General features: G+C 42.4%; 1 protein-coding gene across 1 annotated transcript; it reads right to left on the bottom strand.

The window, feature by feature from the left end:
• Nucleotides 1-426: 426 nt before the first annotated feature.
• LOC149363618 (uncharacterized) lies at nucleotides 427-13,151 on the bottom strand. The gene is made up of 15 exons (XM_089568578.1): nucleotides 12,895-13,151; nucleotides 10,950-11,038; nucleotides 8,697-8,991; nucleotides 6,035-6,118; nucleotides 5,900-5,947; nucleotides 5,450-5,497; nucleotides 5,280-5,324; nucleotides 5,110-5,154; nucleotides 4,940-4,984; nucleotides 4,770-4,814; nucleotides 4,597-4,644; nucleotides 4,152-4,199; nucleotides 3,493-3,641; nucleotides 1,872-2,094; nucleotides 427-536 (listed from the first exon to the last, which is right to left on the bottom strand). The coding sequence occupies exons 1-15, from the start codon at nucleotides 13,076-13,078 to the stop codon at nucleotides 427-429; spliced, it is 1,506 nt and encodes a 501-aa protein (XP_089424704.1). The 5' UTR covers nucleotides 13,079-13,151.
• Between the last annotated feature and the right edge of the window lie 3,757 nt (nucleotides 13,152-16,908).

Here is a 16,908-nt window from a genome sequence, read left to right as displayed (position 1 = left end):
CCTGCTGGTGTTGGGCCTATTGGTGTTGGGCCTATTGGTGTTGGGTGTATTGCTGTCGGGCCTATTGGTGTTGGACCTAATGGTGTCGGCCTACTGGAATCGGCCTACTGGTATTGGCCTGGTGGTGTCGGCCTACTGGTATTGGCCTGCTTTTGTGCATGCCTGAAGGCCTGTTGGCCCGTGAGCATGAAGCTCACGCAGACACATGACCATGGCACCTTCACATTGTTTCTACACACAATCCTGCTGGTATCTTTGGACAAGCTTAAAACGATTATCTGAATACTAGAAAAGGAGAACTTGGATAAACTGGAAAATTATTTCTGCATGCTGCAAATAAATGGTGCAATAACTTTTTTAGCAAAATGTGTGTCTCTAGATAACAGTCACAAAAAATTTCACAGAACATCTTTATTATGTTGCGCACTATTTGCGCTGTACATCACCCAGTTTCTGAGCAAGATGCTTGCGCACTGCTTTCAGCTGTTTTGCAGACTCCTCTGGGCTTGTGTCCCCCATGTAGAGGCGGAACAAAGCTGCAGAAAGAATAAATATTAAGGGCAATGTATGGATTGAGGGGCATTACACAAAAATTTCCACAAGCAACTCTCAAAAGAAGAAGTAAAGCAAAGAAGCCCAATGCAGTCAAGGACTGCAGTTTCAAAAGTTGCATATAGTGCATTATATATAGCCAAATGAAAAATTGCTTTGTGACTAAGGGCCAGCCCAATCTGGAACACAATAGCCACTGGTGGTTCATACAAGTGCATTGTAGCACTTTGCCTTTGGCAACATACATTTTACACAATAAACTGACAAAATAGTGGCAGCATAAAAGCACCATCATGCTACTCTGCAAGGAAGAAACTTTTTTCTGAGATGATTCGACGCGGTCAAGAGCTTTTAGGTAGTCAGTGCAGACTGCGACATATTCATGAGAAGGACTAGCTGTATTTGCTTAGTGGTTAGGATTTCAGATACCGAGCCTGAGTATTCAGGCTCGAACCCAGTCGCGGCCACCCAATTTCGATGAAGGCAAAATGCAAAAGGCGTCCATGTGCTGGACGATGTCAGTAAAGGTTTAACACTTCTGGTGATGTAAAATTATTCCAGAACACTCTACTACAGCATCCCTCATAGGCTGAGTAACCTTGGGACGTTAAATTCCACACACCACAACAAATTTATGAGAAGCCTTCTTAAAATATATGAACTCAATCTCAGACTGCTGAGCTAAATCCAGCTAGGCCAACTTCAATTTCTCCTCCGTATCTCTGTAAGCTCTGCCACGGACAAACATTTAACGCTTCAATAATAACTATGGGCAGAATACAATGAATTCTTAGTTAAGAGCAGAAGAACAAGTTTAAGTAATACAGCTTGCTGCAGAACCAGCTTCATTAACTGCTGTGGTATAGCGCAGTGTTCTGCATTGAAAAAAATGCACACATGATAACTTTAAAAGTGAGTGAGCTGCCATTAATTACAGGACACAGCTCTGGATCTGTGAACTATAAGCAGTGTTGTCCGGTGGTGAAAATTCCTTGAACAATGGGTCTGTCATGACTTCCTAAATTTGTTTAATTCCAGTTTTATTAACATACTTTGCACGTACACGATGATGCAAATGATGATGCATTTAATGTGACCAGTTCCAGCAAACAGCTTCCTGCTTGTCTAGTGTTTGTAAATAACCTGTGGACAAGTTGTATCCTGAAGTGCAGTCATTGAAACATTTTTCCTTCTGTACCAAAACTCACAGCCCACAAGGTATGATGAGAAGTTTAGGTTCCAAATTATTGTTACGTCGCCATTTACTAACTGAGCAACGCTAGACATAAAGCAAAAGAGTCACCAAAGGGTCAACACACCTTTCAGAGAAGTCAGCTTCTGCGGCGTCAATGCAGGCTTTGGCTCTGTCTTGCCCAGAGACAGGCTTCTGTTTGAAAGCGTTCCAGTCACACTCCTGTTTTTTAACTCTTCTGTGCTCCAGTACACCTGAGCCGCCATCCGGCAGAACATCGAGTCGGATGGCGCCTGGAAGAGCCTAGTCCACACCTGTGGCTCCACCCAGGCACCGCTTCCAGCATAGACCTGCAAAATATGTGCACACAGCTGTTAATACTTTCCTGCGGCCTATTTTTTTCAGACCTCTTTCTGCGCTCTGAGGCTATAAGTACCTTGACAGAGGAGCTTTCAGTAGCACCATCAAGCATTACATAGTACTCTAGCACATGATGGTGACTTAAGGTCACTTGACAATGACGCAAAACAAAAACTGTCACGCTATTTAGCACTTTTTGTATAGTCCCCTCAAAGCCAATATGACAGGCTGGGCAACTGTTTTCTCCTGAGTCTCATGGTATGGAGCACAAAAAATGCAGAAGTCATGAATATCACAATAGCATCCATATGAAAGCAGTTCTACCACACCTTATGAGTTTTTAGAGTGTTGCATTGTCACTTTTTTCAAGCGTCACATTAGTGTATTGCCCACATAAGACTTCAAACTCCAATAACAACAGCAACGCGTAATATGACAAAACATTGCTCCAGATTCCATACTCCACAAAAGCTTGAGCTATCAATCAGAAAAAGCTACTACGGGTTCTTTACAAAAATAGTGTTCCAGTTTAGACATGAATGCAAAAACGACTGCCTAAATTTGTCTTTGAGCAATATAGTTAAGGAGAAAGTGGATTCTACATCTGGCCCCAAAATATTCAAAGCTAATACACCACTGATGATAACATGGGCTTATGCAACTTGTTCAATACATTGGACATTGTTAGCAGTTTAAGCATGATCAATGCACCTGTGTTGCGAACAGGCTTACCAGCTGCACAACTAAAGTGCCTGACAGCAGGTTAGAAATGCAGGAGAGGCTTTTGTAAATTTACTGCTCACATGAAACAGCAGTTCAGTATGACAAATTAACTCTCCTTGCAAGCACCCAATTAGCAGCTTGAAGTCTTCTGCCACATCGAAAAGCAGCAATTAATATGCTTGTGCTACAGGTTATTCTCTTAGAGGTGCTATCTTCCTGACCTATGCACTCTTAAAACTAAACAAAAAATTAAGCAGACTCAAAATGTTATTGAGTAGGCTTAATTTAACATAGGGTCGGATATACGGCACTCTCTTGGGGCAGCAGTCACATTTTAGCCATGTATTTCTTCGCCTTTTGTTAAAAAAAATGGTGTTCTGCATGTTTTCCTTAAACGAAATTTACCAATGCCCCACCACCTCCCTCCATAAATGCTCCCCTGAGACTCATTTAAAATGAATACTGTAGCTGTCTGCCTACCTGTTCACATCTATCTATAATAATTCAAAAAGCCTACTTTAGACCATAAGAAATTTGTCGTCCCATTTAAGCTGACAAAATATTTTATATTTTAAAGCACAGTCCTTACAGTAAAACTGGGAGCCATGGAACACCATCTCCACCAGATGTTTACATGCTTGCTTGTAAAAAAGAAAGGTGATTACTTTTCCATCATCCCTGGTAGAGCCCACTTGTATGTCAGCTTCAGTGACAGGGCAGTGGCCATGGCCTCCTTCTCCTGCACAAAGACAAAAATTGACTTTTTGTTTTGGACACCAAAAAAAGTATAAAATGTGCATGCACAGGGATGATCAAACCATAAAATGATCAATTAACATAGCTTCTTATATACTTAACTTTTTCATGGGGGCTGGAATATTCAAACACTGCATGTGGTACCTCTATTCCGAAACTGATATAAAAAAAAGCAGTGCTCGTCGTGGCTTGTACCACAGGTACACAAGTAAAAAGTAGTTGTAGAGGCGTTGCTTTTCAGTTAAAGCTTGCACTAAGGTGTGCAGATAATCTAGACAGTTGCGTGGCTATATTAGGCAAAACAACCATGGAAAGTCATTCGAGGAAATGGTAATCTTCTGAAAGCGTTCCATTTATTCTCACTCTAAAGGAGTTATAGCATTTTTTCGCACTGTATGGAGAATGCAATGGTGCTAAATAACTGAGAAATACCAAAATTATTTGACACTCATTAGCTTTTAAGCATTAAGCAAACTCTCCCAGGCAAGTCAGCTTCAGCTTATAAACACTATATTTTGAAGTGGATCAAAATTGTCAAATCACCAAACCAACAATTGAGTAATCTTACCAAGTAGACCTGGGCTCTCCAGGGGACCAGCACTTGTCGAGGCTTGTCCTGCGGATGGAGTGAGTAAAAAGGAGTTCCAGATGTGTTATTCTTCCACTATTACCTGCAATAAGGCACGCAGGCACTCCAGACTGTTGCATGGCTCATGCAGGCAAAGAAGCCGTGCAAAGCCTTGGCAGTAAGACGAACAGGTAGTCTTCAGAAAGTGCTTTCATGTATTGTTGCTTTCAAAGAATTAATCAGGGCATTCTTTTCGTACTGCATGGGCCGTGCAATGGTGCTAAGTAATTCTCAGCAACATCAAATTGGTCTGATGCTCATTGGCTTTCAAGCATTAAGCAAACTTTCCCAGGCGAGTCGGCTTCAGCTTATGAACACTATATTTTGAAGCAGATCAAAATTTTCAGATCACCAAACCAACACGGGAGTACAATGAGAATCTTACCAAGCAGACCTGGGCTCTCCAGGGAAGAAGTGCTCGTCAAGGCTTGTCCTGCACGTACAGCAAGTAATAAGTTAGCCAACTACCGAGGCTTTTTTCTCCCAACATACGACTACGATCGAAAACAGCGCTAAATTGTCAGATCACTAAACCCAAAACATGAAAGAGTATCTTACCAAGCAGACCTGGGCTCTGGGAAGCAGTGCTCGTTGAAGCTTGTCCTGTAGGTGCAGCAAGTAACAAGTTAGCCAACTACCGAGGCTTTTTTCTCCCAACATACGACTACGATCCAAAACAGCGCTAAACTGTCAGATCACTAAACCCAAAACATGAAAGAGTATCTTACCAAGCAGACCTGGGCTCTGGGAAGCAGTGCTCGTTGAAGCTTGTCCTGTAGGTGCAGCAAGTAATGAGTTAGCCAACTACCGAGGCTTTTTTTTCCCAACATTCGACTACGATCCAAAACAGCGCTAAACTGTCAGATCACTAAACCCAAAACATGAAAGAGTATCTTACCAAGCAGACCTGGGCTCTGGGAAGCAGTGCTCGTTGAAGCTTGTCCTGTAGGTGCAGCAAGTAATAAGTTAGCCAACTACCAAGGCTTTTTTCTCCCAACATACGACTACGATCCAAAACAGCGCTAAACTGTCAGATCACTAAACCCAAAACATGAAAGAGTATCTTACCAAGCAGACCTGGGCTCTGGGAAGCAGTGCTCGTTGAAGCTTGTCCTGTAGGTGCAGCAAGTAATAAGTTAGCCAACTACCGAGGCTTTTTTCTCCCAACATACGACTACGATCCAAAACAGCACTAAACTGTCAGATCACTAAACCCAAAACATGAAAGTGTATCTTACCAAGCAGACCTGGGCTCTCCAGGGAAGCAGTGCTCGCCGAGGCTTGTCCTGTAGGAACAGCAAGTTATAAGGAGCTGCAGAGGAATTTCTCTTCCATAATTATTTGCAGTAAGGCATGCCAGTACTTCCGACTGTTGCACGGCCACATCAGACAAAGCAGCCGTGCAAAGTCTCGCCAGTGAAAGGTATACTTACGTCAGCACTTTCATTTTAGCCTCACATTCAAGGAGTTAAGCATAGCATCTGTGTCAGTCTACATGGTAATGCAACGGTGCTCTATCATTCTGATAACTCTCAAATTGACCCGGTTCAACTAAAAAGTGTTCTCTCCCTAGGTTCAAGAAGTTTACAGATTCTGCTTACAAACACACGTCCTGAAATGTCATGAAACTGCCACCAGCAAACCCCATTTCAACAAACCAATACGTGTTTAGAATGTATACACCTTACCATGCTGAACTTGGCACTGTGGGGATGCAACGCTCGCCGAGGCTTGTCCTGCAGATATTACAAGTAAAGAGCTTCAGAGGCATTCAAATCAGTTTAGAAAAGTAAAAGAATGCAAGTGGACAAATAATTACTTACCATTCTTCTCCATACTATCTAGTGCGGGCTGATACACAATATTCAGTGGAAGATCAGAGGCAGCTGCATATATCAGCCTCACTTCTGAAAAAGAAAAATAAATTTAAAAGTAATCCCTTCTTTCCCCCTTACATATCATAGCACATAAGAGTGAATAATTCGGTTTTTAAGTACATAAGTTTAGTTGCCTAAAACACTTCTGTTAATTCATTACTCCAGCTTCCTATACCTGAGGATATCAATGCCAATCAGGTATCACATAAACTCATCAAACACAGGCCATTGAGCTGGCACTTAATGATTTTGCTCACAGCGCAACTTAATACCGAGAAAAGATTACTGATAGCATTACCTTGTTATTTGGAAAGCCCATACAATTACTTCCAATGTCATAATTGAGTAAACATTGCCGTATCGAACAATAAATTTTCTCTGAAGTAGAGTTTAGAGAAAAGGTAAAAATTTATTGTCCCCTATGGCAATGTTCACCAGTGCCACGACACTGGAAGAAATTGTATCGGCTTTACAAACAGCAATGCAACGCTACCGATAATCTTTGCTAGGTTTCTTCATACAACTCTTTTTTTTACCTGTATACAAGAGTTTACTTCCACGTTATCCAGATTGTCGCCTTCCACCATGCTATCCAAATCTCTGCTATAGTTGCAAGCAGTGCCTGCGTGTCATGAAACTGAACTCCTGATGTTGGATACTGTTTGCAAACGAAATCTGCCTTGCCTACTCTGCAACACTGAGGCCGCAGGAGGGGTAATTCCATGGTTCACAGGCTGCAGTACTGGTACATACTTTAGCAGAAAAGTTGCAATCTGGGTCAGCTGGTGCACTGTATTGAACAAATAACCCAGGCAAACGCTGAAGGACAAGGAAGGGACGAGGCGCACACTGCAACTGGAACTAACAGTGTTCTAATGAAGCACATCCATCTCCCAAGAAAACTTGCTGCACAGTTGTTAGTTTCAGTCGCAGTGTGCACCTTGTCTCTTCCCTGTCCTTCGTCCTGTGGCTGGGTTATTTGTTCAATACAATGCTAACCTTCCTGCTTCAGTCTGGCAACTTCTATGACATACTCAGGCTTCCTGTTTATGATCAAAAGCCTAGCTATGTGCATGGAAAAATCAGACCTTTTTCACTGATTTCTAATCAGCTCAGTCCTGTGACAGCCGCAGCTAGCCTATTTTAGAACATTTCTTTTGGTGCCGGCACTGCATGGTTGTGGGCACACTGCATCTTCCAAATAACAGCACTATAGAATGCTTACACCTTGTTTATTCTACTGCACTGCAGTTATAATGCATGAACGAGGAACAATATTCAGCACTTATACATGTTAGTTTCATTTTTTTTGTAGTCTTCCTAAATTAGAAGCAAAGAAATATATATGAGGAATATGTTAAAGGGACGCAAAACAAAAATTTAGGTTCACCTGTATCAGTACGGTAGCGTGTTCAAAACAAACTGAAAACAAAGCTTTCATAAGCTAGAACCTAGAAACGAAATACAGGTGTAGCCATCACTGGCCGTTCTCATGAATGAAGCATGTGTATCAACATCAATTTTATTGCGCGCATCTCAGAGGATATGCTAGACCATCATTAACTTCAAAACGGTGGCAACCTGTCCTTTTCAGCAAAGACTTCAAAAGTTTGAATCAGCCAGTGGAAAGATTTCCAATCTGATTTTACCAGCAATAATTATGTCCTTTGCTGCCAAATTAACAACAACATACCAGTGAAGAGGCTAAGATTCAATTTTCACTGAAAACAATGCAATTGTTCTTTATACCCAATGGAAATCTGGTACTCAGCACGAAGGGCTACATAAAACACTAGATCATTTCTGTAATGCAGCTCATCAGCTTATAATGGCCTAAATAGAAGCGAAACATGCTCTTTCTTCTGAGCTCCCAACAAAAATACTGCAGATTACTGTTTCATAATGCACTAAGATTTCACTTGGCCACTTAGCAATGCGCGTCCACCATCAACTAGCCTCCTTTCCAACTTTTGTTGACATAAGCAGTGCCGAACTGTGTGCTGGCATGCCATTAATGTGCGCTACCAAAGTCATGCATATGCCACCCTGTTTTTTTAATGTGCAGTGAAAATGAAAGCTAAGAAATTAAGGAAGCTTCCGCTAGCTAAGATATTGAATGAATGAATATGCAGAGCATGCACTGATATATATTCTGAACGCGATGAGCACATGCAGAAACAAAAATTTCCGATAAATGAAAAAACCTGGCCTGCCTCAAAAAAGAAAAAAAAGATTTTAAATTCTTTTTTAATGCTTAATGATCTCCCGTTAAGTTAAAAGGCACATGATACACCGAGGGTTCTTTGCACAGACCAGCTGCCTATCCTCTTCCTGTCTTTTTGGAAACTTATAGCCAGCGAGTTAACTGGAAATTTGAGGAAGCAATCACGACAGCAACAAGCATCCCTCCACACAGCTATGATGGATTTCAGAAGTTTAGAAGTACCTGTTCCCCACCATATTCACAACACATTTACAAGTGTGTGTCTGTGTGGGGGAAACAAAAAAATTGTTTCACACTACACATGATTCTGTAGATGGATCTGAAAGTATGCTCTGCATCAAGACATAACAGCTCCAAAGAAGCTAACTTTTCAAGAAAATTTACCAGCATCGAAGAGCTTGGAAGTAAGGCTGCGCTGCAGTTCCATATTCAGAATACGGAGCTGTCCAACTTCGTCCTTAAGAGCTTCAAATTCAGCTGTAGCTGGCTGGTCACCCCTTGCTTGCTTCAACGCAGCCAGTTCAATCTCCAAGGCCTCTGTTTTGCGCTTCAGCTCGTTGTGCAATCCAACAGGAACCATGTCGACGGCTCCATCCACCACTGCCTCCTCAATCAACTGCAGCTCCTGTTGGCGCTGCACATCAAGCCGTAGCTTTTTTGCTGACTTTGTCACCTGCAACTGAATAGGCGCAATTAAAATTTCCTACTGAACTGTTTCCTACTGAACACACCAAAATATGCAATCCATCAAGATTAATCCTGACAGCAGCATGCCACAGCATAATGGGGAAAGTTGTGCAATGCACTAGTACAGGGGGGAGGAGGAGGGGGGGGGGGGGCAAACTGTAGGTCGCGAGCTACATGTGGCTCTTCACAGGTCCAAGTGCAGGTCGCAATTCTCCTATATCTGCAACTTGCAACTTCCTACGCAAGAGCTCAACTTCAAAAATTCTTTTCTCCCTTTAAACAAAAATTACCTCGATTAAAATGTAAGAAATGAAAGGCAATAAATTGTTCTATGTAACCTGTCATTGTTTGTATTTTTACTTGGATCACCTCAGGGTGAAATTAACCAGTGTTTTGGCTCTAAATGCACTTTTTTGCAACCTTAGTATTTTTCTTACTTCAATGTACACAGTTTCATCACCTGTAACATTGGTTATAAGTTCTAGACATCTAGAGAAGCCAAACGGCTATTTCTGAATATGCGAGAGCAAGTTGGTATAAAAAAACAGCAGAAATGGTGCATTTTCATATTTTCTTTAATTAAAAAAAAAAAAGATTTGAGCCGTAAAAACCTATACGCTCTGATTTATGCCGAAAGCCAGAATCTGCGCAAATGTCACTGAAAAAATTGTGGAGTGTTTTCTAAAAATTTGTTTTTCATTAATCTTTTCTCTTAATTAGTTTGTTCACAGAAGGTTGTGGCCAAGTACTACACCAGGGTGGCCAAATCCTGCTCTGGTGAGGAAGTGCGTTGTCGGTTCTGGTCACAGAGATCAGGCCGCACTTCAGGCCTGGTTATGCAGTTCCATCGACAGGCAGAGTATTTTTTTTGTGGGGGGAGACATGGGAGAGGCCTTTGCTCTGCAGTGGGCGTAGGCAGGCTGATGATGATGATTAATCTTTTCTAAATGTTATTATTTTCCAAATGTTAATATTATAGTAGAATACAACTTAAAAAAACAGCAGTTGCTAACACTGGAGCGCAGTCGCCGCTTTCCAATTGGAACAGAAACAAAATCAGCCTGACTTTTGTAAACGGAACAGTAAACGAAATCAGCTTGAATGTTTGATTTTATAAACAATCCCCATATCAAAATTCAAAAGCTCATAATTTTTTTTCTTGCAATAAGCTTGTTTATAGGTAACAAGGTATGTTTAAGCAACGGACTACTTTTTCGTCGTGGAGGAATTCTTGCGCGGAGGCTAAATATATGGGCGGAGCTTCACTGCAGACTTAAGTTGTATCCGACTATAAGTGTTTTTATTAAAGCCTTCTCTAAATGTTCAAGCTGCACTGACCTCACAAATAAATTTTTTCAACGAAAATGTTTCAGGCTTTGATTAGGCACATTGGCATAACTTGCCATGAATATTTTTGAACAAACTGTAGATGGCTGTGTGCAACGTCTGGGGTGTTTGGCATGGAATGACCCAGTAGAACTGTGTTTGGTCACTCAGAGTCACCCCCTAAGAAGGCTGCTAGCCTGGTGCACAAAGGTCAGCTGACCTTGCAAGCTGATCCAAGTTGAGCCAGGAATCACGTGGAAGAGTGTGTGGGGAAAGGAGCATACTAAATGTCAGCACGGCATCCTAGTAGGCAGTGTATTTAATGTGGAGCAGTCCCTGAATATAGATTAGCTGTCCGTTCATCTTCGTGTGTACACCTTCTTCCCATGGCCATATTTTTTAACACTGCTTTCAATAAATGTAACTCACCTGCCCGACAACCTACTTAGGATCAAATATTTTACAGCTTGAAATAGAAGTGGATATCTGGAGGCAATGATCTGTCTTCAAGGCCAGTCACAAGCCCCACCTTGTGAGCTGTTCATCAAGTAGACACACACTTTTACAGTGCAAAACTGCACATTTGAAAGTAATATTACCAGCCTTTAAAAGCTATGACTTTACCTTTCCTTTTGTCCTTTTCTTCCCTTCGGGTGGTATAAGAGGTCTTCGGTGTCGTTTTTCATTGTAGATGTCCATTTCCTCCTTTGATTCTGCACAGCACATAGAAAGTTAGAAGCAATGTGCATTGATAAAAGGTTAAGAATGTATCATGGAGCTGCACCGCATATTATTTTGAATTTTTCCAATCTGATATGCACACAACCTTTACAAAATGTTCAATTTTTTTGTATTGTAATGGAACAAACCTGCATCCGCGAATTCTGTGTACAAGTTCCTCTCCGTCTACTGCAATCATACTGTATGCAGCTTACCAGATGATGATGATTGCAGATCTTACTGGTTTAAAGGCAGCTTTGTCCAAAGAGCACCATGGCACAAGGAATTTTCGTCTACTCAAGGTGAAATTAGAGACACATTTTTCGAGCATTTTACCGCACATATGCCAAACACCAGGCCAAGGGAAACCTTGCACACACTGCATCATCTCTGAGCACCTGGGGGCACTGTATGGGGATTGAACCCAACACCGCTTGCACGCAAGGTGGATGCTCAAACCAAGAGGGCACAGCTGCGGTACTTCACGCTGCATTCATATGTCCTTTGTTGAGCAAGAATTAGTTGAAGACACATTAATTAACGTCTTAAGCAGTAAAAGCTTGATTACAATTTCTAAGCACATACACACTTCATTTTAGTGTTTGAGGTTGAGCACATATTCCCTCCTTTTGTCCTGCCTTGAGGGCAAGAACTCTGTATGGTAATAAATTATAAAACACTAAAAACAGAGAAACACATGTTCGGCTGAGCCACTATAGCAACATGTACCCCACAGCGTTTTGCCTCAAGGAGGGCATCCCTGCTGAAAAAAATTCTATGATGCAATAACCTCATAGAGGCTTCATCATAGAATATCATGCAATCTGAATGATATATCATACAATTTGTATGATATTCTATGACATCTCTATGATGACTATGATTTATAGAAATGTATGATATTTCTATGATAATTTTCTATGATTTGTATGATAAGTCTATGATATTTGTATGATAAACTGTATGAGTTTATTGCAACATAGAACTTTTTTCAGCAGGGATGGCAGTTAAAACTATTACCATTATTTATAAAATATACCTTAATTTAATATATATATGTGTATACATACATACTACATAAAACTTTGTATGCTGATTTCACATTTGGATTTTACGCTCCGCTAGCTGCAACAGTTACTGAGTCATTAAAACTAATACCCTCATATAGTCCTCCCCGGGACATCAATGGTTAATAAGGAAGTATACAAGTGTATAATTAGTAGTACACAAAGCCTTGTTGTGTGCAATAAAGCCATTTTTTTCTTATACATGAAGCCCAATATTCACTGAAATAAAATTAAAAACACGAGCAGAAACCCGCGAAATACACGAGGCACCGCGACCCGCGAAACCGGCGGCACCGGCACCGGGAGGCACCGGCGGGGTATCAGAAGCGCAATTCGTTGACAATGTTAGACAACTACGCATGAGAAAACAAGTCATTTTATGAACTTCGCAACCTTTCGTTATAATTATTCGCTAGAAGACAGGTGAAGATACGAGAATTACAAAAAAAAAGAGAAATCGAAACTTTAGAGCACATGTTTTCCATTCGCCGCTTCCCGCGACCTCAACTTGCGCGCTTTGCGTGGTTTACTTGTCATGCCTCAAAATATTTTCACGAGCCCTTGACGAAGCGACAAATATCTATAATATAGCCAATGGATCCCCGAAAGTGCTCCATTTTGAGCTCTCAAGACGGTTGTGTCGTTGCGTAGAGCAGCGCGCGCACAGGTGCGGAAGTCATGCATACTTAGGGCACGCGCTTGTATATACACCTTCCTAATACCGCAAAAAGTTGTTCAGCCGCAGAAAAAAAAATACAATGGATGGCCTTTTGGCGACTTACCTGTCATGTGTATGATTCTGGCATCGTAGTAACCGCCAGCGGTGAAGTCGTCGCCGCACCAGTAGACGCTGTAGTTTTTTCCCGGATCGAAATCCGCGACGTTCTTTGGTTCAAATGACTGAACTTTAGTGTGTTCAACAACAGCAGTTGTATGATCACACACGTACTCACAGTAGACGAACATTTCGGGAACAATTAAAACGAACCGCAAATGCGCACTAAGTTTGCAACGCGACGCGCCTTGATTTGGCAATGGACGCATCTCAACCAGGGTTGCCAGGTCCTAAATTTTAAAAGTAGCCACAAAAAGCTGAAAAGCAGCCAAAAAGTAGCCAACCAGCTGCCGAAGTGTCAAAAGTAGCCAAAAGTAGCACTAAGGTTGCAGAAAAGCGTCCCCAGAAGCATAAAGGGCACAAGAAATATATAATTCTTGTAGGACGCAGGGTAATTTGTTAATGCGAAAAACTCTGAATTACAAAAGCATCGCAAATCAAATGAAAGGAAATACATGAACACCATGGGACAGAAGCACGGAAACGAAGGGAGAGTGTGGGAAAAGTAACCAGAACAGTTTTTGTTCTTTTCATAGGAGAAATAATTGGTGTTCCTAAGCCACAGCCATGGCAATTTTAATTCACACACACACACACTGTCACCGACAAACGCAGCAGGAAGTGCGAAGCACAGCCGTTTTGTAGGACGAGGCTCGCCGAACCGCCAAGCTGATTCAAGACAAAGAAGACGCACGGCCACGCGCTGGGAGGCAAGGTTCGGCTACCAGGTGGCGCCGGCAGAGTGTCAGCAGTGTGGCAATATATAGATATGGCATGCTTGGCAATGTGTTTTGCATGAAATTTCTTCACTGCGCCATAAACAAGGGTTTGGTTTGATGTGCCTATTTCTTTTTCTGTTTTTCTCCTGTGACCTTTTTTCAGCTTTATATTGCAAAAATAGACTGATCGCAACATGCAGTTAATATGTTCTAAAGGCATAGAAAGCATAGCCTTGGTCAAATTTTTTCAGGTCACATGGCTTCCTTTTCAGCCATATATACTGGGAATTCATGGGTCTCAGGATATCGCTGTACGATACGAAGAGCCTTCGTCATCGCGTTTCAAAGCCTTTTGCTCTTCCCTGTTCCCCAGTAATCGGCTAAAAGGGAACCGTATTTGCCCTGAAAAATTTTAACCAAGACTGTAATCCTCAGCAACATCATTTGAGGCCGGCCAACGCGCTTTGAACCAGAATCCAACTGAGGAAACAAGGTATATCAGCTAAGTAGCAATTCAGATCCTTATTTAGCTGAAGCGCATTTAGTGCATGATTGAGTGAATGGAGATGGGACATTTCTTATTGCTTTTTCTATGGAAACCTACATATCAGCATTGCATAGCGGAGGCGGAATCTCGCTGGAGAGAACACAGGAGCCAGTGAACACAGGAGCGAGAAGTATTTTAAGTCTAGGACATGATTACAGGCAAAATTTGAACAAAAAGACTGGCACCGCACAATAATGGTGTTCGCGTATGGCATTCTGACGCACTCAAGCAAAGATGTATGGATCATTGGCAGAAAAAGAGGTCCATTACAGCCATAACTTCGATTTCAAAAGTAGCCATAAAGTAGCCAAGTAGCCTAGTTCACATTTTTGTCGCCAAGTGGTCCTAGAAGTAGCCAATTTGGCGCAAAGTAGCCAAACCTGGCAACCCTGATCTCAACTACGCGGACAAAACTATAAGGCGTGCATAGGCTTTCATGCATCATGCGCAGCAAAATATAGTGCCACCTGTAAGCGATCGTACGACGCAATTTCTCACCGGCGCCTACTCCCGTCGAGACGGCGGCAGTCGTCCCCTCGACTCAAGAGGCTCACGTGAATCTGGCTCGGTTTGCCGGTCGGTCCAGAGTGCACACCGCATCGCCTGCCTCGAGTGGCGCTCACGTGAATGTGGCTCGGTGCGTTGCTCGGTCCGGAGTGCATACCGCATCTCCTGCCTATCCTCTTCCATTTCATCCCGGTGCCGTCAGGACGCCGTTTGTGTTTGTGATGCTTTGTGTTTTCGCGAGTGCGGCGCGTCGACTCATCAGCGTCGGCGGCAAGAAGCGCAGCGAGAGTGCGTGGTGCGCGAGCGATCTGAGCGGACGTGCGTGTAAGACAGTGCGAACCCTTTTGAAGTGCGCGAACTTGAATTGTAACCACAATATATCCGTTTTTATTCCCCCAAAATTGTGTGTGCGTGGGTATTCTTACTCGCTCCCCCTTCCCATTTTCGGTCATCTCTAACACACCATACAAGTACTTTTCCCACGTAAAATGTGCTGTTATAATGTATAGCTGTACTCGTATATACATGCGTGCTTTTATGTACGAAAAGGCAAAATGTCCAAGCAACCTTGCTCAAATACTTTATGATTTTTTATTTCGACTTCGAAATTCACACGAAGTACATGCAGAATTCAGTGTCGCCATTTTAGCGATTTTCCCGCTAAATTAAGTGACTGTTGTTGCCTCTTAGCGGGAAAAATGTTTGTCTAGCGGCTAGCAGATTTTTTAGCGGATTTTGAATCTTTATTTCGTGGGTCTCATTGTTTTACCGGATTTCAGGACGTGAAGTGTATCTGAACGAAATGAGCAATTCTCTTCGTAGGCTTCAGTAAAAAAATAGTGGCCGGCGGGTTATGTGCGAGGAAGGGAATTTATCAGCGGTGCCGGCCGCTGGCTCGTTGGTGTGGCCAGTCAATTGGCGTGGGCCGTTGCATGGCAATAGTGTACTAGAATTAGTACACTATAATGGCACGCCTCGAAGAAGCCCACGGAGAGATTCGTAGCTTGCGCCTCTCCGCACCTGGCTGCTGTAGGGTTTCAACTGATTCTATGCATGACACCATGCATCGACCCTGCGAGGCGCGGTGAAAGGCGCCTAGGCGCCTCGGTCACTTTGCTACACCCTATCTCGCAGATTACTTCGGAACCAGCGTCTTAAAAAAAAATCAGTCACTCTACACTTTGAACGCTCACTCAGTGCTTCCTCCTTGCTTCTTTGAGCAGAATAAAGCAGTCCGCTTGGTATACAGGGTGTTTCACCTAAGACTTTCTGCAATTTTTAAAAATAAGCTATTTGAAGTAGATGCGCGCTTTCTGTGGCATAGCATTGTCAGTGGTGTACTACATCATAATGCAGCTAAGGCGTGCTAACTAGCAGGCTTTATAACCAACATTTAATAATTAACTTTTAAACTATTACCGTTGAGCTCCTTAATTATTGAGAGGCATGTAGCCCATCGTAAGTAATACCCATATCAGTTTTTAGAATTTCGAAAATGCGGTTACCCTTGGCGCTGTGGCCCAACAAATTTCGCCTACATGTACTGAGCTAGTCCGAGTAATGTGTACTTGGAGTTATGGACACAACTTGAAATGTAGGAGACAGTGTGTCCTGTTTTGTCTTAATTCACATTGAATCAATCAACAACAATATTTATTCTAAATAATGTGCACATGTATGAACTACATCTTGAGGTGAGGGTACAAATATGCTTCCCTTCCTTTTTTCTTTATTAGTATGAAAAAAGCGTGCAGATTCATGCTGATATGCATCCTTTAAATTAAGGAACTATGAGTGGTACTTTACTTTTGGCTTTGGCAGTGCGCTGCTAGTTGCAGGCACGAGAATTAGCTGCATTGATGTGCGAAGAAGATGGACGGTTCTTAAATGTTCTGTTCTCAGACTTGTACAACTGTACACACATATATACTTCACGGCACGGGCGGGCACATTACAATATTTTATTTTCTTATCCCGCCAGATGGTACTGGTCCGCAAAACCGGAAAACCAAACGAGCCGGCAACTGCGCGTAACGTGCGCGTCGACGTGAGCTGTACGTTCCTCTATGTATGTAGCCAGCGTACGCTACGCTTCAAACTAGTCCAGACATGTAATTTAGTTGTCGCATATGCGAAATGACCTCTTTGGCACGAATTACGCGGTCTGTATACGCTGTACGAAAGGATC

Source organism: Amblyomma mixtum, chromosome 2 (assembly GCF_055824585.1).
Source record: "Amblyomma mixtum isolate Tamu chromosome 2, ASM5582458v1, whole genome shotgun sequence".
In the NCBI taxonomy this organism is placed as follows: Eukaryota; Metazoa; Arthropoda; class Arachnida; order Ixodida; family Ixodidae; genus Amblyomma; species Amblyomma mixtum.
Note: the sequence above shows the minus strand (reverse complement) of the source record. Positions and strands in the feature narration are given on the sequence as shown.

Bases quoted from the DNA above. Each gene is read 5' to 3' on its own strand.
- LOC149363618 (XM_089568578.1), bottom strand. From the start codon at position 13,078: ATGTTCGTCTACTGTGAGTACGTGTGTGATCATACAACTGCTGTTGTT. The intron at 5,325-5,449 runs GTAAGATACACT...CTGCACCTACAG, and splicing joins GGAGAGCCCAGGTCTGCTTG to GACAAGCTTCAACGAGCACT. The intron at 4,645-4,769 runs GTAAGATACTCT...CTGTACGTGCAG, and splicing joins CCAGAGCCCAGGTCTGCTTG to GACAAGCCTTGACGAGCACT.